General features: G+C 32.4%; 1 protein-coding gene across 1 annotated transcript in view; it reads left to right on the forward strand.

The window, feature by feature from the left end:
- LOC137434981 (bactericidal permeability-increasing protein-like) overlaps nt 1–23,799 on the forward strand; it is a 97,994-nt gene that overhangs the window by 37,836 nt on the left and 36,359 nt on the right. The window contains exons 2-3 of the mRNA XM_068128275.2: nt 1,213–1,312; nt 22,769–22,900. Of these exons, the coding sequence (XP_067984376.2) occupies nt 1,213–1,312; nt 22,769–22,900 (232 nt within the window). The remainder of the gene's footprint in view (nt 1–1,212; nt 1,313–22,768; nt 22,901–23,799) is intronic.

Genomic DNA, 23,799 nt, shown 5'->3' on the forward strand with positions numbered 1-23,799 from the left:
CCTCACCAGGACATGCTTTTGGTGTTTTTTAAAGCTTTTGCGTTAAAACAAATATGGCGGCAGAACCACGTGACTGATGACGTAATCGGTTGTTTTTTTTCTCCACCAATTTATCCCGAGATGACGTTCAATAAATTTCATCTTGATCGGATGAAGTTTTCTACTTGTCGAATTATGACGTCATAATGGAGGACCCTGCGACATCATCATTAACATATGTTATTCCCCATGGAAAGTTCTTTACAATGAGCCATGTCTAAATTTTTTCTATGCAGAGCTTTCGGAGAAATAGAGGTGCAACATTTTTTGGTTTTTCTAAGATGGCGCCCGTACCACGTGACCTATGACATCATAATTATCATTACATTTTTTCTCAGGAGGAGGTGCAACTATGGTGAAAATCTCCTGTTAATGGGACCAATGGTTGCAGAGAAAATCATATTTATTCTGTGCGGACAAACAGACAAACAAACAAGATATATGTCATGCATAGCACAATACTTGCGAAATCCCTAAAATAAGTTGTTGGCCTATGATGACCTCAAGAATAATTGGTGATTGAATTCAATGACCTGCTATGCAAATCCTCTTCAAATTTCAAGTTAATCGGATAATAATTGAGGATTTTAGAAATTTGGCCTATGTTTACCTTTTGGCCTACGTTGGCCTACGTTGACCTTTTGGCCGATGTTGACCTCAAAAATACTTGGAGGTTGAATTTAGTGACTAGATATGCAAATACTCTTCAAATTTCAATTCAATCGGATTAAAATTGAGGATTTTCGAAATTTGACAAAGTTGGTGACCTTTTGACCCCCAAAACAATGGGCTTCTTGTTTATGACCATCTCAACCATTTGGTGAAGTTTCTTGAAGGTTGGTTGAAAATTGTGACCTGTAGGCGACTGACATAAAGACAAACAGACAGACAGAAAAATGGACAAACAGACAGAATAACGCACAAGACCAACCAATATACTTGAAAAATCTTCGATTCGACAAACAGACAAACAGACAGGCAGACAGACAGACAAACAAACTCAAATGCAATACCCTGTCCTCTGGTGGGGGTAATAAAAACACTGCTTTATCACAAAGACATCAAACAAAATGTGAAATGCATGTAGTACACACAACCCTCACTTGTAACAATAAAAAAAATGTAATTCATTGCCTGTGTGTGTCTTTTTTTCTTTTTTTTTTGACTGCTCAGCTAAAGACACTGGGGTTTCCGTCCTGTCTCAAAAATTGAAGACTCTGCATATCCCAGACATGAGTGGAAAAAAGGGCGTGTTCTCCTATAAAGTATACCAGTAAGTACAAGCACTCCTTCACAAGGATATCATGAATTTTTGGCTAAAATGATCAAAATCGATTTATTTGGAGAAAAATGATGATACGAAATGGAAACAGTCCACCCCTCCATCGATGACTCTTTAGAATTCTTTAGAAGTATTTATTACTAGCTGAAGTACCTGGTGTTGTCCAGCTATATTCAATGAAATGTGTATTTAAATATCTCCTGCATGACAAATTGGGGAATGAACAGATTCCGTTAATAGCTTGCATACATATGACCTCAACATATGATCTTCACCAAACATATTACTCGATCAACAACAACAACAACATGCATTTTAAGGCCATTTTCCCTGCTAGAGCGGGGGTTAGCGTTGCGGTCCCTATGACAATCTTCTCCATTTTGCCCTATTTTCTGCATCTCTCCTTGTTAACCCCCTTGCCCGCATTTCTTCTTCCACCATCTTCAGCCAAGTCTTTCTCGGTCTTCCCCGTCCTCCACTTCCTTCTACATTCATTTCCATCACTCTTCTCAACCAGTCACTTTCATCCTTCCTCAACACATGACCAAACCATCTCAACCTGTTCCTCTTCACAGCATCAATCACAGGCAATATTCCCATTATCTTTCGCAATTCATCATTTGTCTTCCTCTCTCTCAACGATACTCCGCACATCCATCGAACCATTCGCATTTCCACCCTTTCCAGCCTTCGTTGCTACTCTACGTTCATTACCCATGTCTCGCTCCCATAAATCATAACACTTCTCACACATGCAGCATACACCTTTCCCTTCAGCTTCAACGACACTCCCCTCCTCATCAGCACGCCACTCAGTTCCCGAAACTTCTTCCATGCACAACTCACTCGAGCAACCGTTGCCGAGTCTGATCCACCTTCTCCATTCAGCATGTCTCCGAGGTAGCAAAATGGTTTCACACCTTCCAGCCTCACGCCGTCTCCAAGATCCAACTCAACATTTCCTCCATCTGCAACTCCCTCTGTGCACACCTTACATTTGAATGTAGCTGCCACACTGGTTAATGACCCTCTCAGATCACTACAATTTTGATGAACCCACTCAGCGCACATTGCACATTGAATGTAGTTCACTCCGACACCCTTCCTGCACACAGCACATGGCCACTTCCCAGTTCTTTCCACCTCATCACATGCTTTACCACTTGCCATCACCTTCGTCTTTCCGATATTCACCTTCAGACCTTTTGTCTCCATACATTCCTTCCACTTGTTCATCTTTTCCTTCAGTCCATCCATACTTTCCGCAATCAACACCAGATCATCTGCATACAACAACTCTCACGGTAAACCCTCCTTTACATTCTGAGCCAGCACCTCCATCACAGCTACAAATAGTAGTGGACTTAGTACCGACCCCCTGATGCACTCCCACCTTCACCTCAAACTCACCACTGTTCCCGTCCTTCGTCCTTACAGCTGTGCGCGCTCTTTTGTACATTGCCATCACTACTCTGATCAACCATTCCTCCACTCCTAACTTCCTCAATGCCCATGTCAATACTTCACGTGGAACCCTATCGAATGCTTTCTCCAGATCAACAAACCCAAGAAACAGCTTCTTTCTCTTCTCCATGTACTTCTCCTGCAAGTGCCTCACAATAAAAAGCGCATCTGTTGTGCTCTTGCTGGCATAAATCCAAACTGCATTTCGTCGATCTTCACTTTCTTCCTTAACCTCCTCTCCACCACCCTTTCCTATACCTTCATTCCATGCTCCAACAACTTTATCGCTCGGTGCGAGCCACACTCCAGAGGGTCACCTTTCCCCTTGTATCGAGGGACGAGGGTACTCAGTTCCCAAATCACTGGAATGCGGCCTTCTTTCACCACCAGATTACAGATCTCTGTCATTCTCTTCACACTCGATCGCTCCCGGGAAAAACCCAGGCTGTGTAAGTAACATATTCACTTGATGCCTGAACACAGAAGTGTTTTAATAAGCCTGTGTAAAGCAATCTTTTTAATAACAGGTGCACATGTAAACACTGACATGATTAAATTTGTGTTGTTGACAACAAATCATGACAACCTTAACATACGATCTTCACAATACATATTACTCAATCGCTCCCAAGAAAAAAACGCAGGCAGTGTATAAGCACAAGATCCTATTGAGGCCTGAAGGCCAATTATCTGGTTTTATTATATATCTGGCCAATTATCTGGTCAATTTTTTTTTATCCAAACATAGCCCGAGACCTTCCTCTGGATGAAAGAGGAGGCCATGCAAATGCATACAAGTTCATACAGGTACAAGTTCAGTCACCTGTACCGAGTAAAGTAAATCATGTTTAAAATTCTGTTGGGCGCACCAAATTGAACCATGGCCACAGACCTCTGCAATGGATCTTGGAATGAAAACATCTGGACTCGTTTGACGCCGGATCCCAGACTGATCTTGGAGCTGGGATAATAAATGGTGGGCAGCTCGCCTGGCAGCTTCAGGAGAGGGTGAGATGTGAAACCAGAAGGAACTGCTGCGTGCTGAGGCACATTTCATTTTTAAACCAGCATCCAGTAACGAGGGAATTGAGACTGCTGCATGCGAATCGGGACTGTTTCCATGCATCCAAAGCCCTGACTGAAGAACCAGCTTCGACCTGTGATGAGCTGGTCATTTTTATCTACTGGCTGGATACCCGATGAATGCTGCCTTGCTGGTGTCTCGGAGACGACATCCAAGCAGCCATCACCTCTCTGGTGCATCGAGACAGTAAGCCGCCTGTTCATTTCATTGTCTCTCTCTCTCTCTCTCTCTCTCTCTCTGTCTCCCTCTCTCTTTCTCCCTCTCTCTCTCTCCCTCTCTCTCTCTCTCTCTCTGTCTCTCTCTCCCTCTCTCTTTCTCTCTCCCCCTCCCTCTCTCTCTCCCCCTCCCTCTCTCTCCCTCTATCTCTCTCTCCCTCTCTCTTTCTCTCTCCCCCTCCCTCTCTCCCCCTCCCTCTCTCTCTCTCCCTCTCTCTCTCTCTCACTCTCTCTCTCTCTCTCTCTCTCTCTCTCTCTCTCTCTCTCCTCTCTCTCCTCACTTCAGCTGCTGGTATGCATTTTTGGTTCTTAACAGCAGGCAGTTTCCGAATTCAAAGTGATTCAGTTTGATCTGTGGACTCGGATTCATCTGTTTCCTTCGGTGATACCAAGTTCACCATGAGAATTTGCAACGAGACTGGCACGGCCGGATTTCGATCTGTACACACCTGCTGGACAAGACCGTTTGAACGTGTGAACAACCGACCCCTCAATCATTTGCAACCTGCTGAAGTTTAATTTAATTAAGGAACTGGTTACCTGAGATAGGTTACCACCCTTGAAAGTCTTGAGTTAACTCATAGCAGCATTGATATCTGTGATGTATGCTTTATAATCTCGGGATTTTAAATTATTGTGTGTTTCTTTTAATCAGTATTAATAACAGTTATAAAGGTAGATAGGCGGGATTAATATATGTTACTTTTAAAATCTCATTCTGTCTCATGCCGTACGTTGGTTTCACCTGTATAGCAACAGACAGGACATATTATTGTCCGAAAATCTTTTCTACTGTGCCACCCTCCGGGTAACTGGTGCACTTGCATCGGTGCATCGAGGAAGCGCATAACAGTACGCGCACTCACCTTTGGGCAATCTTGCCTGAGTTCAAATCTTGGCCCAGCTACAAACTATCATCCCAGTGTTTCGCAGGAAGGGGGTGATTTATCAATGTGTACCATCCCTCCTATGGATGTTAAACTGGGCGTCCCATCTGACGGTATTAGTGGGGAGATGTTAAAGATCCCACGGTGTCCTTCATGAAGGGTAGCTATAGCTATCCTACAGGGGCATTACATCGGTAATTTTAATTTATTTATTTGTATACCGGCCTTTAGAGCCCTTCCGCTGTTGTACAACAAGGGCGGGCATTATATATAAGTGCTGGATAATAACCCAGTGCACATGTTTTATGTTCGTCCCGTGTTGACGTCCCGTTGGGATGATGTCGGTTTTGTCTGTAGCAATTTATTAATTCCAAATTATTTTTAAGCGGTGAAGCCACTTCAATATTTGGTATGTCTGTCCACCCTCAAAAGTGGACGCCCGTAAAAAATGAAGAACAACCTTTCTCATCCACCGTGTTTAATTCTAAAGAGTTCTAAAGGGTAATTCTGAAGGGTAATCCTAGAGCGTTCTAAAGGGTAATTATATGGGGTTCTAAAGGGTAATTTTAGAGGGTTCAAAAGGGTAATTATATGTGGTTCTAAAGGGTAATTTTCGAGAGTTCTAGAGACTAATTCTAAGGGGTTCGAAAGGCTAATTCCAGTGCCGTGTATATTGAGAGTCTGACCAACTGAAATACTGGCGCCATGTTGCATACCTAACTTCGCGCGCTGGCACTGCGAGATGTATGTCAGCTGTGGCAATCCTGTAGTTCTGTGACGAGGGAATCGATGTTATTACTGTTTGGTCGCAGATTTAATGAGGAACAACTAATTCAAGTTAAAGTGACGTGTTGTTTGTTATTGGAATAATAAAATCTGCAAGCGGCGTCATTTATTCACACGAATTGTTTGCCTGTCGCGGCACACGATTTATTGTCCGCTGCATACAGCATACTGATAAATTTTATTTCTCTTGGCATGAAATTGTAATTTGATAAAATGGAGCTTGTATACTAGTTTTCATCTATTATCTGGAAACGTAACATACAATATTCCCATAATGCTACGAAAGTACAATGTCTATTATTTTATTCATTAGCTTGGGTTCACAAATGTTGTTATAACTTGACTCGCACCATAATCAGCAATAAAAAAAGTAAACAGACTCAGAGGTGCATTGTTTATTTGTTATTCTTGAAGAAATCCACCATTAAACATTATAACCTTGGTGATATATTTAGATAAAATAGATATATATATCAAATGTGTACGTGCATATACATATATCCAGTGCCGTTAATACACAGCACTGCATATATCCTATTTCAATTTCTTGACAAGCGCTCGCATTGCCATACTTTTGCTGCTATGCTCTCCGGTTGTAACTTTACGTTGCGTTTTACGGCTGTGTGCTTGTCCTCTTGCAAAAATATACAAGCGGACAGTGAAGAATCTCGTCGAACAGGCGGTTTTTGACATCATGACATTTGGGAACGTCAATATCTGACACGAGGTCATTGCATTGCTTGACAAGTCGCTGCACTAAATTCTTACCACTGAGGCTTTCTCTGGCTTTTCTGAAGAATTGTTCTGCATGTAGAAAAAGTGCCATTCCGAGGTCAGTGCAACGCATAAGAAAAATGTAACGTTTTCAAAGAACACTTTACTCAGGAAACTGACACAAACAGTGACAAATATTGCGTCATAAACAAGTATTTCATTTCATTTCACGTCATAAACAATTATATGGGGTTCTAAAGGGTAATTTTAGAGGGTTCCAACGTTTAATTCTAAGGGGTTCTAAAGGCTAATTCTAGAGGGTTCTAAAGTGTAATTAAATGTGGTTCTACAGGGTTCTAAAGGCTAATTCTAAGGGATTCAAAAGGGTAATTCTAGTGGGTTCTAAATGGTAATTCTAAGGGGTTCTAAAGGCTAATTCTAAAGGGTAAATCCAGAGGGTTCTAAAGGGAAATTATACAGGGTTCTAAAGTGTAATTCCAGAGGGTTCTAAAGGCTAATTCTGAAGGGTAATTCGAGAGGGTTATAAAGGCTAATTGTAAATGGTAAATCTAGAGGGTTCTAAAGGGTATTCCAAGAGGATTGTAAAGGGTAATTCTTGATAGTTCAAAAAGGTAATTCTAAAGGGTAAATCGAAATGGTTCTTAAGGGCAATTCTAGAGGGTTGTAAAGGGTAATTATATGGGGTTCTAAAGGGTAATTATATGGGGTTCTAAAGGGTAATTTTAGAGGGTTCTAACGGTTAATTATATGGGGTTCTAAAGGCTAATTCTACAGGTTCTAAAGGCTAATTCTAAGGGGGTAAATAAATGGGGTTCTAAAGGGTAATTCTAGAGCGTTCTTAAGGGTAATTTTAAAGGATAATCCGAGAGGGTTCTAAAGGGTATTTAAATGGGGTTCTAAAGGGTAATTATATGGGGTTATAAAGGGTAATTTTAGAGGGTTCTAATGGTTAATTCTAAGGGGTTATAAAGGGTAATTCTAAGGGGTTCTAAAGGCTAATTCTAACATTTAATTCTAAGGGGTTCTAAAGGGTAATTCTAAGGGGTTCTAAAGGCCAATTCTAAAGGGTAATTCTAAGGGGTTCTCAAGGCTAATTCTAAAGGGTAATTCTAATGGGTTCTAAAGGCTAATTCTAAAGGGTAATTCGAAGGGGTTCTAAAGGCTAATTCTAAGGGGTTCTAAAGGCTAATTCTAAAGGCTAATTCTGGGGGGTTCTAAAGGCTAATTCTAAAGGGTAATTCTAAGAGGTTCTAAAGGGTAATTCTAAAGGGTAATTCTAAGGGGTTCTAAAGGCTAATTCTAAAGGGTAATTCTAAGGGGGTTCTAAAGGCTAATTCTAAAGGGTAATTCTAAGGGGTTCTAAAGGCTAATTCTAAAGGGTAAATATATGGGGTTCTAAAGTATAATTATATGTGGTTCTAAAAGTTAATTCTAGAGGGTTCCAAAGGCTAATTCTAAGAGGTTCTAAAGACTAATTCTGAAGGATTCCAAAGGCTAATGCTAAAGGGTAATTCTAGTGGGTTCTAAATGGTAATTCTAAGGGGATCTAAAGGCTAATTCTAAAGGATAAATCCAGAGCATTCTAAAGGGGAATTATATGGGGTTCTAAAGGGTAATTCCAGAGAATTGTAAAGGGCAATTCTCGATGGTTCAAAAAGGTAAATCTGAAGGGTAAATCGAAAGGGTTCTAAAGGGCAATTCTTGAGGGTTTTAAACGATAATTCTAGAGGGGTGTAAAGGGTAATTATATGGGATTCTAAAGGGTAATTATATGGGGTTCTAAAGAGTAATAATATGGGGTTCTAAAGTGTAATTCGAAAGTGTAATTCTAATGTGTAATTCTAAAGTGTAATTCCAAAGTGTAATTCCAAAGTGTAATTCTTAGGTGTAATTCTTTTAAGTGTAATTCAAAAGTGTAATTCTAAAGTGTAATTCTAAAGTGTTTTTCTAAAGTGTAATTCCAAAGTGTAATTCTGAGGTGTAATTCTTTTAAGTGTAATTCAAAAGTGTAATTCTAAAGTGTAATTCTAAATTGTAATTCTAATGTGTAATTCTAAAGTGTAATTCTAAATTGTAATTCTAATGTGTAATTCTAAAGTGTAATTCTAAAGGGTAATTATAAAGTGTAATTCTAAAGTGTAATTCTAAAGTGTAATTCTAAAGTGTAATTCTAAAGTGTAATTCTAATGTGTAATTCTAAAGTGTAATTCTAGTGTTTTTCTAAAGTGTAATTCCAAAGTGTAATTCTTAGGTGTAATTCTTTTAAGTGTAATTCAAAAGTGTAATTCTAAAGTGTAATTCTAAAGTGTAATTCTAAAGTGTAATTCTAACATGTAATTCTAAAGTGTAATTCTAAAGTGTAATTCTAAAGTGTAATTCTAAAGTGTAATTCTAAAGTGTAATTCTAACATGTAATTCTAATGTGTAATTCTAAAGTGTAATTCTAAAGTGTAATTCTAAAGTGTAATTCTAAAGTGTAATTCTAACATGTAATTCTAAAGTGTAATTCTAGTGTTTTTCTAAAGTGTAATTCCAAAGTGTAATTCTTAGGTGTCATTATTTTAAGTGTAATTCAAAAGTGTAATTCTAAAGTGTAATTCTAAAGTGTAATTCTAAAGTGTAATTCTAAAGTGTAATTCTACTGTTTTTCTAAAGTGTAATTCCAAAGTGTAATTCTTAGGTGTCATTCTTTTAAGTGTAATTCAAAAGTGTAATTCTTAAGTGTAATTCAAAAGTGTAATTCTAAAGTGTAATTCTAGTGTTTTTCGAAAGTGTAATTCCAAAGTGTAATTCTTAGGTGTAATTCTTTTAAGTGTAATTCAAAAGTGTAATTCTAAAGTGTAATTCTAAAGTGTAATTCTAAAGTGTAATTCTAAAGTGTAATTCTAACATGTAATTCTAAAGTGTAATTCTAGTGTTTTTCTAAAGTGTAATTCCAAAGTGTAATTCTTAGGTGTCATTCTTTTAAGTGTAATTCAAAAGGGTAATTCTAAAGTGTAATTCTAAAGTGTAATTCAAAAGTGTAATTCTAAAGTGTAATTCTAAAGTGTAATTCTAATGTGTAATTCTAAAGTGTAATTCTAAAGGGTAATTCTAAAGTGTAATTCTAAAGTGTAATTCTAAAGTGTAATTCTAAAGTGTAATTCTAAAGTGTAATTCTAAATTGTAATTCTAATGTGTAATTCTAAAGTGAAATTATAAAGTGTAATTCTAAATTGTAATTCTAATGTGTAATTCTAAAGTGTAATTCTAAAGTGTAATTCTAAAGGGTAATTCTAAAGTGTAATTCTAAAGTGTAATTCTAAAGTGTAATTTTAAAGTGTAATTCTAAAGGGTAATTCTAAAGTGTAATTCTAATGTGTAATTATAAAGTGTAATTCTAAAGTGTAATTATAAAGTGTAATTTTAAAGGGTAATTATAAAGTGTAATTCGAAAGTGTAATTCGAAAGTGTAATTCTAAAGTGTAATTCTAAAGTTTAATTCTAAAGTGTAATTCTAAAGTGTAATTCTAAAGGGTAATTCTAAAATGTAATTCTAAAGTGTAATTCTAACGTGTAATTCTAAAGGGTAATTCCAAAGTGTAATTCCAAAGTGTAATTCTTAGGTGTAATTCTTTTAAGTGTAATTCTTAAGTGTAATTCTAAAGTGTAATTCTAAAGGCTAATTCTAAAGGGTAATTCTAAAGTGTAATTCTGAAATGTAATTCCAAAGTGTTTTTCTAAAGTGTAATTCCAAAGTGTAATTCTTAGGTGTAATTCTTTTAAGTGTAATTCTAAAGTGTAATTCTAAAGTGTAATTCTAATGTGTAATTCTAAAGTGTAATTCTAAAGTGTAATTCCAAAGTGTTTTTCTGAAGTGTAATTCCAAAGTGTAATTCTAAAGTGTAATTCTTTTAAGTGTAATTCTAAAGTGTAATTCTAAATTGTAATTCTGACGTGTAATTCTTAAGTGTAATTCTAAATTGTAATTCTTCAGTGTAATTCTTTTAAGTGTAATTCTTAAGTGTAATTCTAAAGTGTAATTCTAAAGGCTAATTCTAAAGGGTAATTCTCAGGGGTTCTCAAGGCTAATTCTAAAGTGTAATTCTAAATTGTAATTCTTAAGTGTAATTCTTTTAAGTGTAATTCTAAAGGCTAATTATAAAGGGTAATTACAAAGGGTAATTCTAAGGGGTTCTAAATGCTAATTCTAAAGGATAAATCCAGAGCGTTCTAAAGGGAAATTATATGGGGTTCTAAAGGGTAATTCCAGAGAATTGTAAAGGGTAATTCTCGATGGTTCAAAAAGGTAATTCTGAAGGGTAAATCGAAATGGTTCTAAAGGGCAATTCTTGAGGGTTTTAAACGATAATTCTAGAGGGTTGTAAAGGGTAATTATATGGGGTTCTAAATAGTGCTGTTAGCTAGATTCAAAATCCCGTCTCGGAACCGTCTCGATAAATTTTCAATTTTCATAACGGGATCTCGGATCGGCTCGGTTCCCGGCAAAGTAAAAAAACAAAATAAATAAATAAATAAATAAATAATAAGGCTTCAAAAATAATGGAATTTCATTACAATATATAAACAACAATGAAAAAAATTCATTTCTGATGTTGAGTACTTAAATTCCGACTTAGCTTCCATTTACCGGGATGAAATAAAATACACCGCCTACATGCAGATGATCGGCCACCGATGGGACCGGGTTATCTCATTACAGTTTGTATTGTCGTGTAATTTCTTGCTCGGAATGTCAGAGAGAGGGAGAAAATGTTTCTGCCCAGGCATATTCGAGTCCCGGTTGGAGTTTCATTATCGTTTTGTGAGTTGTGATCGCCAAGGGGCTCGCTCCCCCCCCCCCCCCCCCCCCCCCGTTCCCCTCCCCTCCCCCGCCCGGCATTGCCGGGTACTTCTGCTAGTAAATTATAAAGCAGGCGGTGTAGTGATCACCCCCCCCCCCATCCTTATTTTGACTCTGTGACTAAAGTAAACGTAATCAACTTATCAGGTCTAAAGTGGAGATAAGATAACCAAAATACTTTCACATTCAAACCGTCACACCAAACCCCGAGGGATTCTTACAATTTATAGATTTAGCGTTGCAATTAAAACATAAACGTTCATCAAAAACTCATTTCATAAAACTACATAATGTATTGTACTTGTATTAATACATTGTGTGTAGAATAATCCGTTATAAACGTGTTTTTAATCTAAATAAACATCGTCCCTCCAATCACGGGGCCTCGAGCGAGTCCCTCGATATTAATGTGCAAAAGACCATAGCAACCACATTCCGTAACTCGTCTCCAAGGACGGACACGTGACCGCAGCGTAAAGCGGAGCGAGGCGGAGTGATACAGCGGAAGGATTCAACGGTTTAAATAAAGCAGCGACGCGGCGGATTTTCATTGTGACCTTCATCCTGATTTCGTTACCTCCGCCACCAAAGGTGGATGGAGGTTATGTTTTCACTCCTGTCTGTTTGTCCGTTTGTTTGTGAACACAATATCTCAAAAAGTTGTGGACGGATTCGGACGAAATTTTGTGGAGATGTAGCGTGTGTGACAAGGACGACATGATTAGATGTTGGTGAAGATCCGGATTCGGAATTCGGATTCGTTTGCAGTGCATTGTTTGTTGACAAGGGGAAAATCCTGGAACAGTGAGTTTACTTTATCTATCATCGTTTGTGTCAGTTCAGCTGCACTTGCGAAAAATGATGCTTGTGCAGAAGCAGAGTAATGAAAGCAAGGCTCAATAAATGCCTCTATTATGGAAAATATCTGCAAGAAGTTGGAATTTTAACCGGGATTTTTTTACCGAGAAATTGCGTTAATCAATTTATCTCGGGACCGTCCCGAGACCGTCTCGAAAGCCGAAACCGCCGGGATTTCGTCCCGGTCTCGGCTCGGTTGACAGCCCTAGTTCTAAAGGGTAATTATATGGGGTTCTAAAGGGTAATAATATGGGGTTCTAAAGTGTAATTCTAAAGTGTAATTCCAAAGTGTAATTCCAAAGTGTAATTCTAAAGTAATTCTAACGTGTAATTCTAAAGTGTAATTCCAAAGTGTAATTCTTAGGTGTAATTCTTTTAAGTGTAATTCAAAAGTGTAATTCTAAAGTGTAATTCTAATGTGTAATTCTAAAGTGTAATTCTAAAGTGTTTTTCTAAAGTGTAATTCCAAAGTGTAATTCTTAGGTGTAATTCTTTTAAGTGTAATTCAAAAGTGTAATTCTAAAGTGTAATTCTGAAGTGAATTCCAAAGTTCTAAAGTGTAATTCTAAAGTGTAATTCTAATGTGTAATTCTAAAGTGTAATTCTAATGTGTAATTCTAAAGTGTAATTCTAAAGGGTAATTCTAAAGTGTAATTCTAAAGTGTAATTCTAAAGGGTAATTATAAAGTGTAATTATAAAGTGTAATTATAAAGTGTAATTATAAAGTGTCATTCTAAAGTGTAATTCTAGATTGTAATTCTAAATTGTAATTCTAAAGTGTAATTATAAAGTGTAATTCTAAAGTGTAATTCTAAAGTGTAATTTTAAAGGGTAATTATAAAGTGTAATTCTAAAGTGTAATTCTAATGTGTAATTCTAAAGTGTAATTCTAATGTGTAATTCTAAAGTGTAATTCTAAAGTGTAATTATAAAGTGTAATTCTAAAGTGTAATTCTAAAGTGTAATTTTAAAGGGTAATTCTAAAGTGTAATTATAAAGTGTAATTATAAAGTGTAATTATAAAGTGTAATTTTAAAGGGTAATTCTAAAGTGTAATTATAAAGTGTAATTATAAAGTGTAATTATAAAGTGTCATTCTAAAGTGTAATTCTAAAGTGTAATTTTAAAGGGTAATTATAAAGTGTAATTATAAAGTGTCATTCTAAAGTGTAATTCTCGATTGTAATTCTAAATTGTAATTCTAAAGTGTAATTATAAAGTGTAAATCTAAAGTGTAATTCTAAAGTGTAATTTTAAAGGGTAATTATAAAGTGTAATTCTAAAGTGTAATTCTAATGTGTAATTCTAAAGTGTAATTCTAATGTGTAATTCTAAAGTGTAATTCTAAAGTGTAATTATAAAGTGTAATTCTAAAGTGTAATTCTAAAGTGTAATTTTAAAGGGTAATTCTAAAGTGTAATTATAAAGTGTAATTATAAAGTGTAATTATAAAGTGTCATTCTAAAGTGTAATTCTAAAGTGTAATTTTAAAGGGTAATTATAAAGTGTAATTCTAAAGTGTAATTCTAAAGTGTAATTCTAAAGTGTAATTCTAAAGTGTAATTCTAGATTGTAATTCTAAATTGTAATTCTAAAGTGTAATTATAAAGTGTAATTCTAAAGTGTAATTCTAAAGTGTAATTTTAAAGGGTAATTCTAAAGTGTAATTCTAAAGTGTAATTCTAAAGTGTAATTCTAAAGTGTAATTCTAAAGTGTAATTCGAGATTGTAATTCTAAATTGTAATTCTAAAGTGTAATTATAAAGTGTAATTCTAAAGTGTAATTCTAAAGTGTAATTTTAAAGGGTAATTATAAAGTGTAATTCTAAAGTGTAATTCTAAAGTGTAATTCTAAAGTGTAATTCTAAAGTGTAATTCGAAAGTGTAATTCTAAAGTGTAATTCGAAAGTGTAATTCTAACGTGTAATTCTAAAGTGTAATTCTAAAGTGTAATTCGAAAGTGTAATTCTAAAGTGTAATTCGAAAGTGTAATTCTAGATTGTAATTCTAAATTGTAATTCTAAAGTGTAATTATAAAGTGTAATTCTAAAGTGTAATTCTAACGTGTAATTCTAAAGTGTAATTCTAAATTGTAATTCTAAATTGTAATTCTAAAGTGTAATTCTAAAGTGTAATTCTAACGTGTAATTCTAAAGTGTAATTCTAAAGTGTAATTCGAAAGTGTAATTCTAAAGTGTAATTCTAAAGTGTAATTCTAGATTGTAATTCTAAATTGTAATTCTAAAGTGTAATTATAAAGTGTAATTCTAAAGTGTAATTCTAAAGTGTAATTTTAAAGGGTAATTATAAAGTGTAATTCTAAAGTGTAATTCTAAAGTGTAATTCTAAAGTGTAATTCTAAAGTGTAATTCGAAAATGTAATTCTAAAGTGTAATTCTAAAGTGTAATTCTAGATTGTAATTCTAAATTGTAATTCTAAAGTGTAATTATAAAGTGTAATTCTAAAGTGTAATTCTAAAGTGTAATTTTAAAGGGTAATTATAAAGTGTAATTCTAAAGTGTAATTCTAAAGTGTAATTCTAAAGTGTAATTCTAAAGTGTAATTCTAAAGTGTAATTCTAAAGTGTAATTCGAAAGTGTAATTCTAACGTGTAATTCTAAAGTGTAATTCGAAAGTGTAATTCGAAAGTGTAATTATAAAGTGTAATTCTAAAGTGTAATTCTAAAGTGTAATTCTAAAGTGTAATTCTAAAGTGTAATTCTAAAGTGTAATTCGAAAGTGTAATTCTAAAGTGTAATTCTAAAGTGTAATTCTAGATTGTAATTCTAAATTGTAATTCTAAAGTGTAATTATAAAGTGTAATTCTAAAGTGTAATTCTAAAGTGTAATTTTAAAGGGTAATTATAAAGTGTAATTCTAAAGTGTAATTCTAAAGTGTAATTCTAAAGTGTAATTCTAAAGTGTAATTCGAAAGTGTAATTCTAAAGTGTAATTCGAAAGTGTAATTCTAACGTGTAATTCTAAAGTGTAATTCTAAAGTGCAATTCTAACGTGTAATTCTAAAGTGTAATTCTAACGTGTAATTCTAAAGTGTAATTCTAAAGTGTAATTCTAACGTGTAATTCTAAAGTGTAATTCTAAAGTGTAATTCTAAAGTGTAATTCTAAAGTGTAATTCTAAAGTGTAATTATAAAGTGTAATTCTGAAGGGTAATTCCAAAGGGTAATTCTAAAGGGTAATTCTAAAGGGTAATTCTAAAGGGTAATTCTAAAGGTTAATTCTAAAGGGTAATTCTAAAGTGTAATTATAAAGTGTAATTCGAAAGTGTAATTCTAACGTGTAATTCTAAAGTGTAATTCTAAAGTGCAATTCTAACGTGTAATTCTAAAGTGTAATTCTAACGTGTAATTCTAAAGTGTAATTCTAAAGTGTAATTCTAACGTGTAATTCTAAAGTGTAATTCTAAAGTGTAATTCTAAAGTGTAATTCTAAAGTATAATTATAAAGTGTAATTCTGAAGGGTAATTCCAAAGGGTAATTCTAAAGGGTAATTCTAAAGGGTAATTCTAAAGGGTAATTCTAAAGGTTAATTCTAAAGTGTAATTCTAAAGTGTAATTATAAAGTGTAATTCTGAAGGGTAATTCCAAAGGGTAATTCTAAAGGGTAATTCTAAAGTGTAATTCTAAAGGGTAATTCTAAAGGTTAATTCTAAAGGGTAATTCTAACGGGTAATTCTAAAGTGTAATTCTAACGTGTAATTCTAAAGTGTAATTCTAAAGTGTAATTCTAAAGTGTAATTATAAAGTGTAATTCTGAAGGGTAATTCCAAAGGGTAATTCTAACGGGTAATTCTAAAGTGTAATTCAAAGGGTAATTCTAAAGTGTAATTATAAAGTGTAATTCTAAAGTGTAATTCTAAAGTGTAATTCTAAAGTGTAATTCTAAAGTGTAATTCTAAAGTGTAATTTTAAAGGGTAATTATAAAGTGTAATTCTTAAGTGTAATTCTGAAGTGTAATTTTAAAGGGTAATTATAAAGTGCAATTCTTAAGTGTAATTCTGAAGTGTAATTCTAAAGTGTAATTCTAAAGTGTAATTCTAAAGTGTAATTCTAAAGTGTAATTTTAAAGGGTAATTATAAAGTGTAATTCTTAAGTGTAATTCTGAAGTGTAATTTTAAAGGGTAATTATAAAGTGCAATTCTTAAGTGTAATTCTGAAGTGTAATTCTTTTAAGTGTAATTCTTAAGTGTAATTCTAAAGTGTAATTCTAAAGGGTAATTCTAAAGTGTAATTCTAAAGTGTAATTCTAAAGTGTAATTCTAAAGTGTAATTCTTAAGTGTATTTCTAAAGTGTAATTCAAAAGTGTAATTCTAAAGTGTAATTCTAAAGTGTAATTCTAAATTGTAATTCTTAAGTGTAATTCTTTTAAGTGTAATTCTTAAGTGTAATTCTAAAGTGTAATTCTAAAGGGTAATTATAAAGGGTAATTCTAAAGTGTAATTCTAAATTGTAATTCTAAAGTGTAATTCTTAAGTGTAATTCTAAAGTGTAATTCTAAAGTGTAATTCTAAAGTGTAATTCTAAATTGTAATTCTAAAGTGTAATTCTAAAGTGTAATTCTGAAGTGTAATTCTAAAGTGTAATTCTAAAGTGTAATTCTAAAGTGTAATTCTAAAGTGTAATTCTAAAGTGTAATTCTAAAGTGTAATTCTAAAGTGTAATTCTTAAGTGTAATTCTAAAGTGTAATTCTAAAGTGTAATTCTAAAGTGTAATTCTAAAGTGTAATTCTAAAGTGTAATTCTAAAGTGTAATTCTAAAGTGTAATTCTAAAGTGTAATTCTAAAGTGTAATTCTCAAGTGTAATTCTAAAGTGTAATTCCAAAGTGTAATTCTAAATTGTAATTCTTAAGTGTAATTCTAAAGTGTAATTCTAAAGTGTAATTCTGAAGTGTAATTCTAAAGTGTAATTCTAAAGTGTAATTCTGAAATGTAATTCTAAAGGGTAATTCTAAAGTGTAATTCTAAAGTGTAATCCTTAAGTGTAATTCTAAAGTGTAATTCTAAAGTGTAATTCTAAAGTGTAATTCTAAAGGGTAATTCTAAAGTGTAATTCTAAAGTGTAATTCTTAAGTGTAATTCTAAAGTGTAATTCTAAAGTGTAATTCTAAAGTGTAATTCTAAAGTGTAATTCTGAAGTGTAATTCTAAATTGTAATTCTAAAGTGTAATTCTAAAGTGTAATTCTAAAGTGTAATTCTAAAGTGTAATTCTAAAGTGTAATTCTAAAGTGTAATGCTAAAGTGTAATTCTGAAGTGTAATTCTAAAGTGTAATTCTAAAGTGTAATTCTAAAGTGTAATTCTAAAGTGTAATTCTTAAGTGTAATTCTAAAGTGTAATTCTAAAGTGTAATTCTAAAGTGTAATTCTCAAGTGTAATTCTAAAGTGTAATTCCAAAGTGTAATTCTAAATTGTAATTCTTAAGTGTAATTCTAAAGTGTAATTCTAAAGTGTAATTCTGAAGTGGAATTCTAAAGTGTAATTCCAAAGTGTAATTCTAAAGTGTAATTCTAAAGTGTAATTCTGAAGTGTAATTCTAAAGTGTAATTCTAAATTGTAATTCTTAAGTGTAATTCTAAAGTGTAATTCTAAAGTGTAATTCTAAAGTGTAATTCTAAAGTGTAATTCTAAAGTGTAATTCTAAAGTGTAATTCTAAAGTGTAATTCTAAAGTGTAATTCTGAAGTGTAATTCTAAAGTGTAATTCTAAAGTGTAATTCTAAAGTGTAATTCTAAAGTGTAATTCTAAAGTGTAATTCTAAATTGTAATTCTAAAGTGTAATGCTAAAGTGTAATTCTGAAGTGTAATTCTGAAGTGTAATTCTAAAGTGTAATTCTAAAGTGTAATTCTAAAGTGTAATTCTAAAGTGTAATTCTAAAGTGTAATTCTAAAGTGTAATTCTAAAGTGTAATGCTAAAGTGTAATTCTGAAGTGTAATTCTAAAGTGTAATTCTAAAGGGTAATTCTAAAGTGTAATTCTAAAGGGTAATTCTAAAGTGTAATTCTAAAGGGTAATTCTAAAGTGTAATTCTAAAGGGTAATGCTAAAGTGTAATTCTAAAGTGTAATTCTAAAGTGTAATTCTAAAGTGTAATTCTAAAGTGTAATTCTTAAGTGTAATTCTGAGGTGTAATTCTAAAGTGTAATTCTAAAGTGTAATTCTAAAGTGTAATTCTGAAGTGTAATTCTAAAGTGTAATTCTAAAGTGTAATTCTAAAGTGTAATTCTAAAGTGTAATTCTGAAGTGTAATTCTAAAGTGTAATTCTAAAGTGTAATTCTAAAGTGTAATTCTAAAGTGTAATTCTAAAGTGTAATTCTAAAGTGTAATTCTGAGGTGTAATTCTAAAGTGTAATTCTAAAGTGTAATTCTAAAGTGTAATTCTAAAGTGTAATTCTGAGGTGTAATTCTGAAGTGTAATTCTGAAGTGTAATTCTAAAGTGTAATTCTAAAGTGTAATTCTAAAGTGTAATTGTAAAGTGTAATTCTAAAGTGTAATTCTAAATTGTAATTCTAAAGTGTAATTCTAAAGTGTAATTCTAAAGTGTAATGCTAAAGTGTAATTCTGAAGTGTAATGCTAAATTGTAATTCTTAAGTGTAATTCTCAAGTGTAATTCTAAAGTGTAATTCCAAAGTGTAATTCTAAATTGTAATTCTTAAGTGTAATTCTCAAGTGTAATTCTAAAGTGTAATTCCAAAGTGTAATTCTAAATTGTAATTCTTAAGTGTAATTCTAAAGTGTAATTCTAAAGTGTAATTCTAAAGTGTAATTCTGAAGTGTAATTCTAAAGTGTAATTCTAAAGTGTAATTCTAAAGTGTAATTCTAAAGTGTAATTCTAAAGTGTAATTCTAAAGTGTAATTCTGAAGTGTAATTCTAAAGTGTAATTCTAAAGTGTAATTCTAAATTGTAATTCTAAAGTGTAATGCTAAAGTGTAATTCTGAAGTGTAATTCTGAAGTGTAATTCTAAAGTGTAATTCTAAAGTGTAATTCTAAAGTGTAATTCTAAAGTGTAATTCTAAAGTGTAATTCTAAAGTGTAATTCTAAAGTGTAATGCTAAAGTGTAATTCTGAAGTGTAATTCTAAAGTGTAATTCTAAAGGGTAATTCTAAAGTGTAATTCTAAAGGGTAATTCTAAAGTGTAATTCTAAAGGGTAATTCTAAAGTGTAATTCTAAAGGGTAATGCTAAAGTGTAATTCTAAAGTGTAATTCTAAAGTGTAATTCTAAAGTGTAATTCTAAAGTGTAATTCTAAAGTGTAATTCTGAGGTGTAATTCTAAAGTGTAATTCTAAAGTGTAATTCTAAAGTGTAATTCTAAAGTGTAATTCGAAAGTGTAATTCTAAAGTGTAATTCTGAGGTGTAATTCTAAAGTGTAATTCTAAAGTGTAATTCTAAAGTGTAATTCTGAGGTGTAATTCTAAAGTGTAATTCTAAAGTGTAATTCTAAAGTGTAATTCTGAAGTGTAATTCTGAAGTGTAATTCTAAAGTGTAATTCTAAAGTGTAATTCTAAAGTGTAATTCTAAAGTGTAATTCTAAAGTGTAATTCTAAATTGTAATTTTTAACTGTAATTCTAAAGTGTAATTCTAAAGTGTAATTCTAAAGTGTAATTCTAAAGTGTAATTCTAAAGTGTAATTGTAAAGTGTAATTGTAAAGTGTAATTCTAGATTGTAATTCTAAATTGTAATTCTAAAGTGTAATTATAAAGTGTAATTCTAAAGTGTAATTCTAAAGTGTAATTCTAAAGTGTAATTCTAAAGTGTAATTCTGAAGTGTAATTCTAAAGTGTAATTCTAAAGTGTAATTCTAAAGTGTAATTCTAAAGTGTAATTCTGAAGTGTAATTCTAAAGTGTAATTCTAAAGTGTAATTCTAAAGTGTAATTCTAAAGTGTAATTCTAAAGTGTAATTCTAAAGTGTAATTCTGAGGTGTAATTCTAAAGTGTAATTCTAAAGTGTAATTCTAAAGTGTAATTCTAAAGTGTAATTCTGAGGTGTAATTCTGAAGTGTAATTCTGAAGTGTAATTCTAAAGTGTAATTCTAAAGTGTAATTCTAAAGTGTAATTGTAAAGTGTAATTCTAAAGTGTAATTCTAAATTGTAATTTTTAAGTGTAATTCTAAAGTGTAATTCTAAAGTGTAATTCTAAAGTGTAATTCTAAAGTGTAATTCTAAAGTGTAATTGTAAAGTGTAATTGCAAAGTGTAATTCTAAAGTGTAATTCTAAAGTGTAATTCTAAAGTGTAATTCTAAAGTGTAATTCTAAAGTGTAATTCTAAAGTGTAATGCTAAAGTGTAATTCTGAAGTGTAATGCTAAATTGTAATTCTTAAGTGTAATTCTCAAGTGTAATTCTAAAGTGTAATTCCAAAGTGTAATTCTAAATTGTAATTCTTAAGTGTAATTCTCAAGTGTAATTCTAAAGTGTAATTCCAAAGTGTAATTCTAAATTGTAATTCTTAAGTGTAATTCTAAAGTGTAATTCTAAAGTGTAATTCTAAAGTGTAATTCTGAAGTGTAATTCTAAAGTGTAATTCTAAAGTGTAATTCTAAAGTGTAATTCTAAAGTGTAATTCTAAAGTGTAATTCTAAAGTGTAATTCTGAAGTGTAATTCTAAAGTGTAATTCTAAAGTGTAATTCTAAATTGTAATTCTAAAGTGTAATGCTAAAGTGTAATTCTGAAGTGTAATTCTGAAGTGTAATTCTAAAGTGTAATTCTAAAGTGTAATTCTAAAGTGTAATTCTAAAGTGTAATTCTAAAGTGTAATTCTAAAGTGTAATGCTAAAGTGTAATTCTGAAGTGTAATTCTAAAGTGTAATTCTAAAGGGTAATTCTAAAGTGTAATTCTAAAGGGTAATTCTAAAGTATAATTCTAAAGGGTAATTCTAAAGTGTAATTCTAAAGGGTAATGCTAAAGTGTAATTCTAAAGTGTAATTCTAAAGTGTAATTCTAAAGTGTAATTCTAAAGTGTAATTCTTAAGTGTAATTCTGAGGTGTAATTCTAAAGTGTAATTCTAAAGTGTAATTCTAAAGTGTAATTCTGAAGTGTAATTCTAAAGTGTAATTCTAAAGTGTAATTCTGAGGTGTAATTCTAAAGTGTAATTCTAAAGTGTAATTCTAAAGTGTAATTCTGAAGTGTAATTCTGAAGTGTAATTCTAAAGTGTAATTCTAAAGTGTAATTCTAAAGTGTAATTCTAAAGTGTAATTCTAAATTGTAATTTTTAACTGTAATTCTAAAGTGTAATTCTAAAGTGTAATTCTAAAGTGTAATTCTAAAGTGTAATTCTAAAGTGTAATTGTAAAGTGTAATTGTAAAGTGTAATTGTAAAGTGTAATTCTAAAGTGTAATTCTAAAGTGTAATTCTAAAGTGTAATTCTAAAGTGTAATTCTAAAGTGTAATTCTAAAGTGTAATTCTAAAGTGTAATGCTAAAGTGTAATTCTGAAGTGTAATTCTAAAGTGTAATTCTAAATTGTAATTCTTAAGAGTAATGCTAAAGTGTAATTCTAAAGTGTAATTCTAAAGTGTAATTCTGAAGTTTAATTCTAAAGTGTAATTCTAAAGTGTAATTCTAAATTGTAATTCTTAAGAGTAATGCTAAAGTGTAATTCTAAAGTGTAATTCTAAAGTGTAATTCTGAAGTTTAATTCTAAAGTGTAATTCTAAAGTGTAATTCTAAAGTGTAATTCTAAAGTGTCATTCTAAAGGGTAATTATAAAGTGTAATTCTTAAGTGTAATTCTTAAGTGTAATTCTAAAGGGTAATTCTGAAGTGTCATTCTAAAGTGTAATTCTAAATTGTAATTCTTTTAAGTGTAATTCTAAAGGGTAATTCTCGACTCTCGAGGGCTCTAAAGGGGAATTATAAAGGGTTTAGTTTGTTTCTAGGCTTTGCCTATTTCATATTAAAAATTCCAAACTGACATTTATGTTCTGATTTCTTTTTTTTTATTGTCATCCTCAATATTAAATTGTTTACATATCTTTGGAGCTTGGTTTTCTGCTTTGTCTTGTTGCGAAAAGTCCTGCCAGTGGCCATGGTCCACCTCCATCAACAGACCGAGACATTACAATACTTATTGCGATGCGATAACCCATCATGATGACTACGAGATACACAAACACACCGTACAAACATCATAGTATTTAATTATAGTGTGCATCGCATTCCTTACTTTGCTGCCATGGTAACAACTTCACATTCCAGGATCCCATGGTGTCCTTCGTGAAGAGTTCGTGGTTACTGCTCGCTCGTTCCGGTACCCACCGTTATTATCAATTCTACCTGTTTCCTTTCGGCACAATGAACTCCGGTACCCATCACCGACACCATCAACAAATTCCAAATTCCTGCCCTATCTTCGTCGAACATTAGGCCTGGCCAGCTGGCATGGAAGATATAAAAAATAAATGTTTATTTAAATAAAGGATAAACCTGTGTAAAAGCTGCACCTTCACAAGTAGAACTTGGTTTCTTATTTTAACACTATTATGTTTTCTTATTTTAACACTATTAATTAACTTGTTCTTGTTTCCCTGAACAGAATTTCCCTACAAGAACTTTCATTGCCCAAGTCAGACATCCTCCCTGTTCCAGGCACCTCCCTGCTCAAGGTTTCCATTGCGAATGGATTTTTTAGGCTGAGCGGACGTTGGTCGTACAAGGCTTTATTCGTGTGAGTGTTTCATGGTTGCTACCCGCATTTAATGTAATAAGTTCAATGTTCAATGTAACTCACAAATGATGGCCTTGTGCTGAGGGCAGTGTGGGCATTGGTCACAAAACTTCATTCGGTCGGGGCAAAAAAGAACAATCAACATTGTGTTCGCGTTCAATGCATTCGCATTGCCTTTAACGTTCTGACTAACTTAAATTAAGTTACAAACAAGGTGAACTTGATATCCAAGACGGTGACAGCAACAGAGTTAGGTCTTGATATTATCTGCATTCAAGAACATATAATTTACTATGAAGATTTAATGATTACGTACAACAATGTGGGAAGTGGGTGCATGTTATTGATGAGGACTGCAGATTTAAACGCAAATAAATCTTCAATTGGAGGAGTACACAGGCATACAAGGCTCTAAACTATGGTTGAGTCTGGTGATGACTTTGAAATTTGAAATGACTTTGAAATGACCTTTAAATTCAAAATTGATGGTGGCATCCACTCACATATTCTTCTTCATCATATGAATGAAGAATCTAGCATGGATTAACAAAACAAATTCCATGAAAATGTTTTCAAGAGGACTTTTTCATGTTTGCCTGGTCTACTATCAGGTGTCCTCCAATTTACATAAGGAACTAACAGAAATAATTAAATAAATACCCAAACATAACTTAATGTTGGTTTCTGGAGACATGAACGCATAAATAGATGCGAATGACACAAAAATATCAGTTTACAATAAGGAAACAAACTTGTTTGTTTCTCCTTGATTTAATAGTGGGCGATGGTGTGGGCTTCTGGAATTGAATACCAGATATCAAAAGAAAACTGGCAAATTATGGACATTCACTGCGAAGCATATAGCATGTTCTTCCAAATATGTTCAGATCACAGAATAG

This window comes from Myxine glutinosa, chromosome 9 (genome assembly GCF_964187855.1).
Source record: "Myxine glutinosa chromosome 9, kmMyxGlut1.1, whole genome shotgun sequence".
Taxonomy (NCBI): Eukaryota; Metazoa; Chordata; class Myxini; order Myxiniformes; family Myxinidae; genus Myxine; species Myxine glutinosa.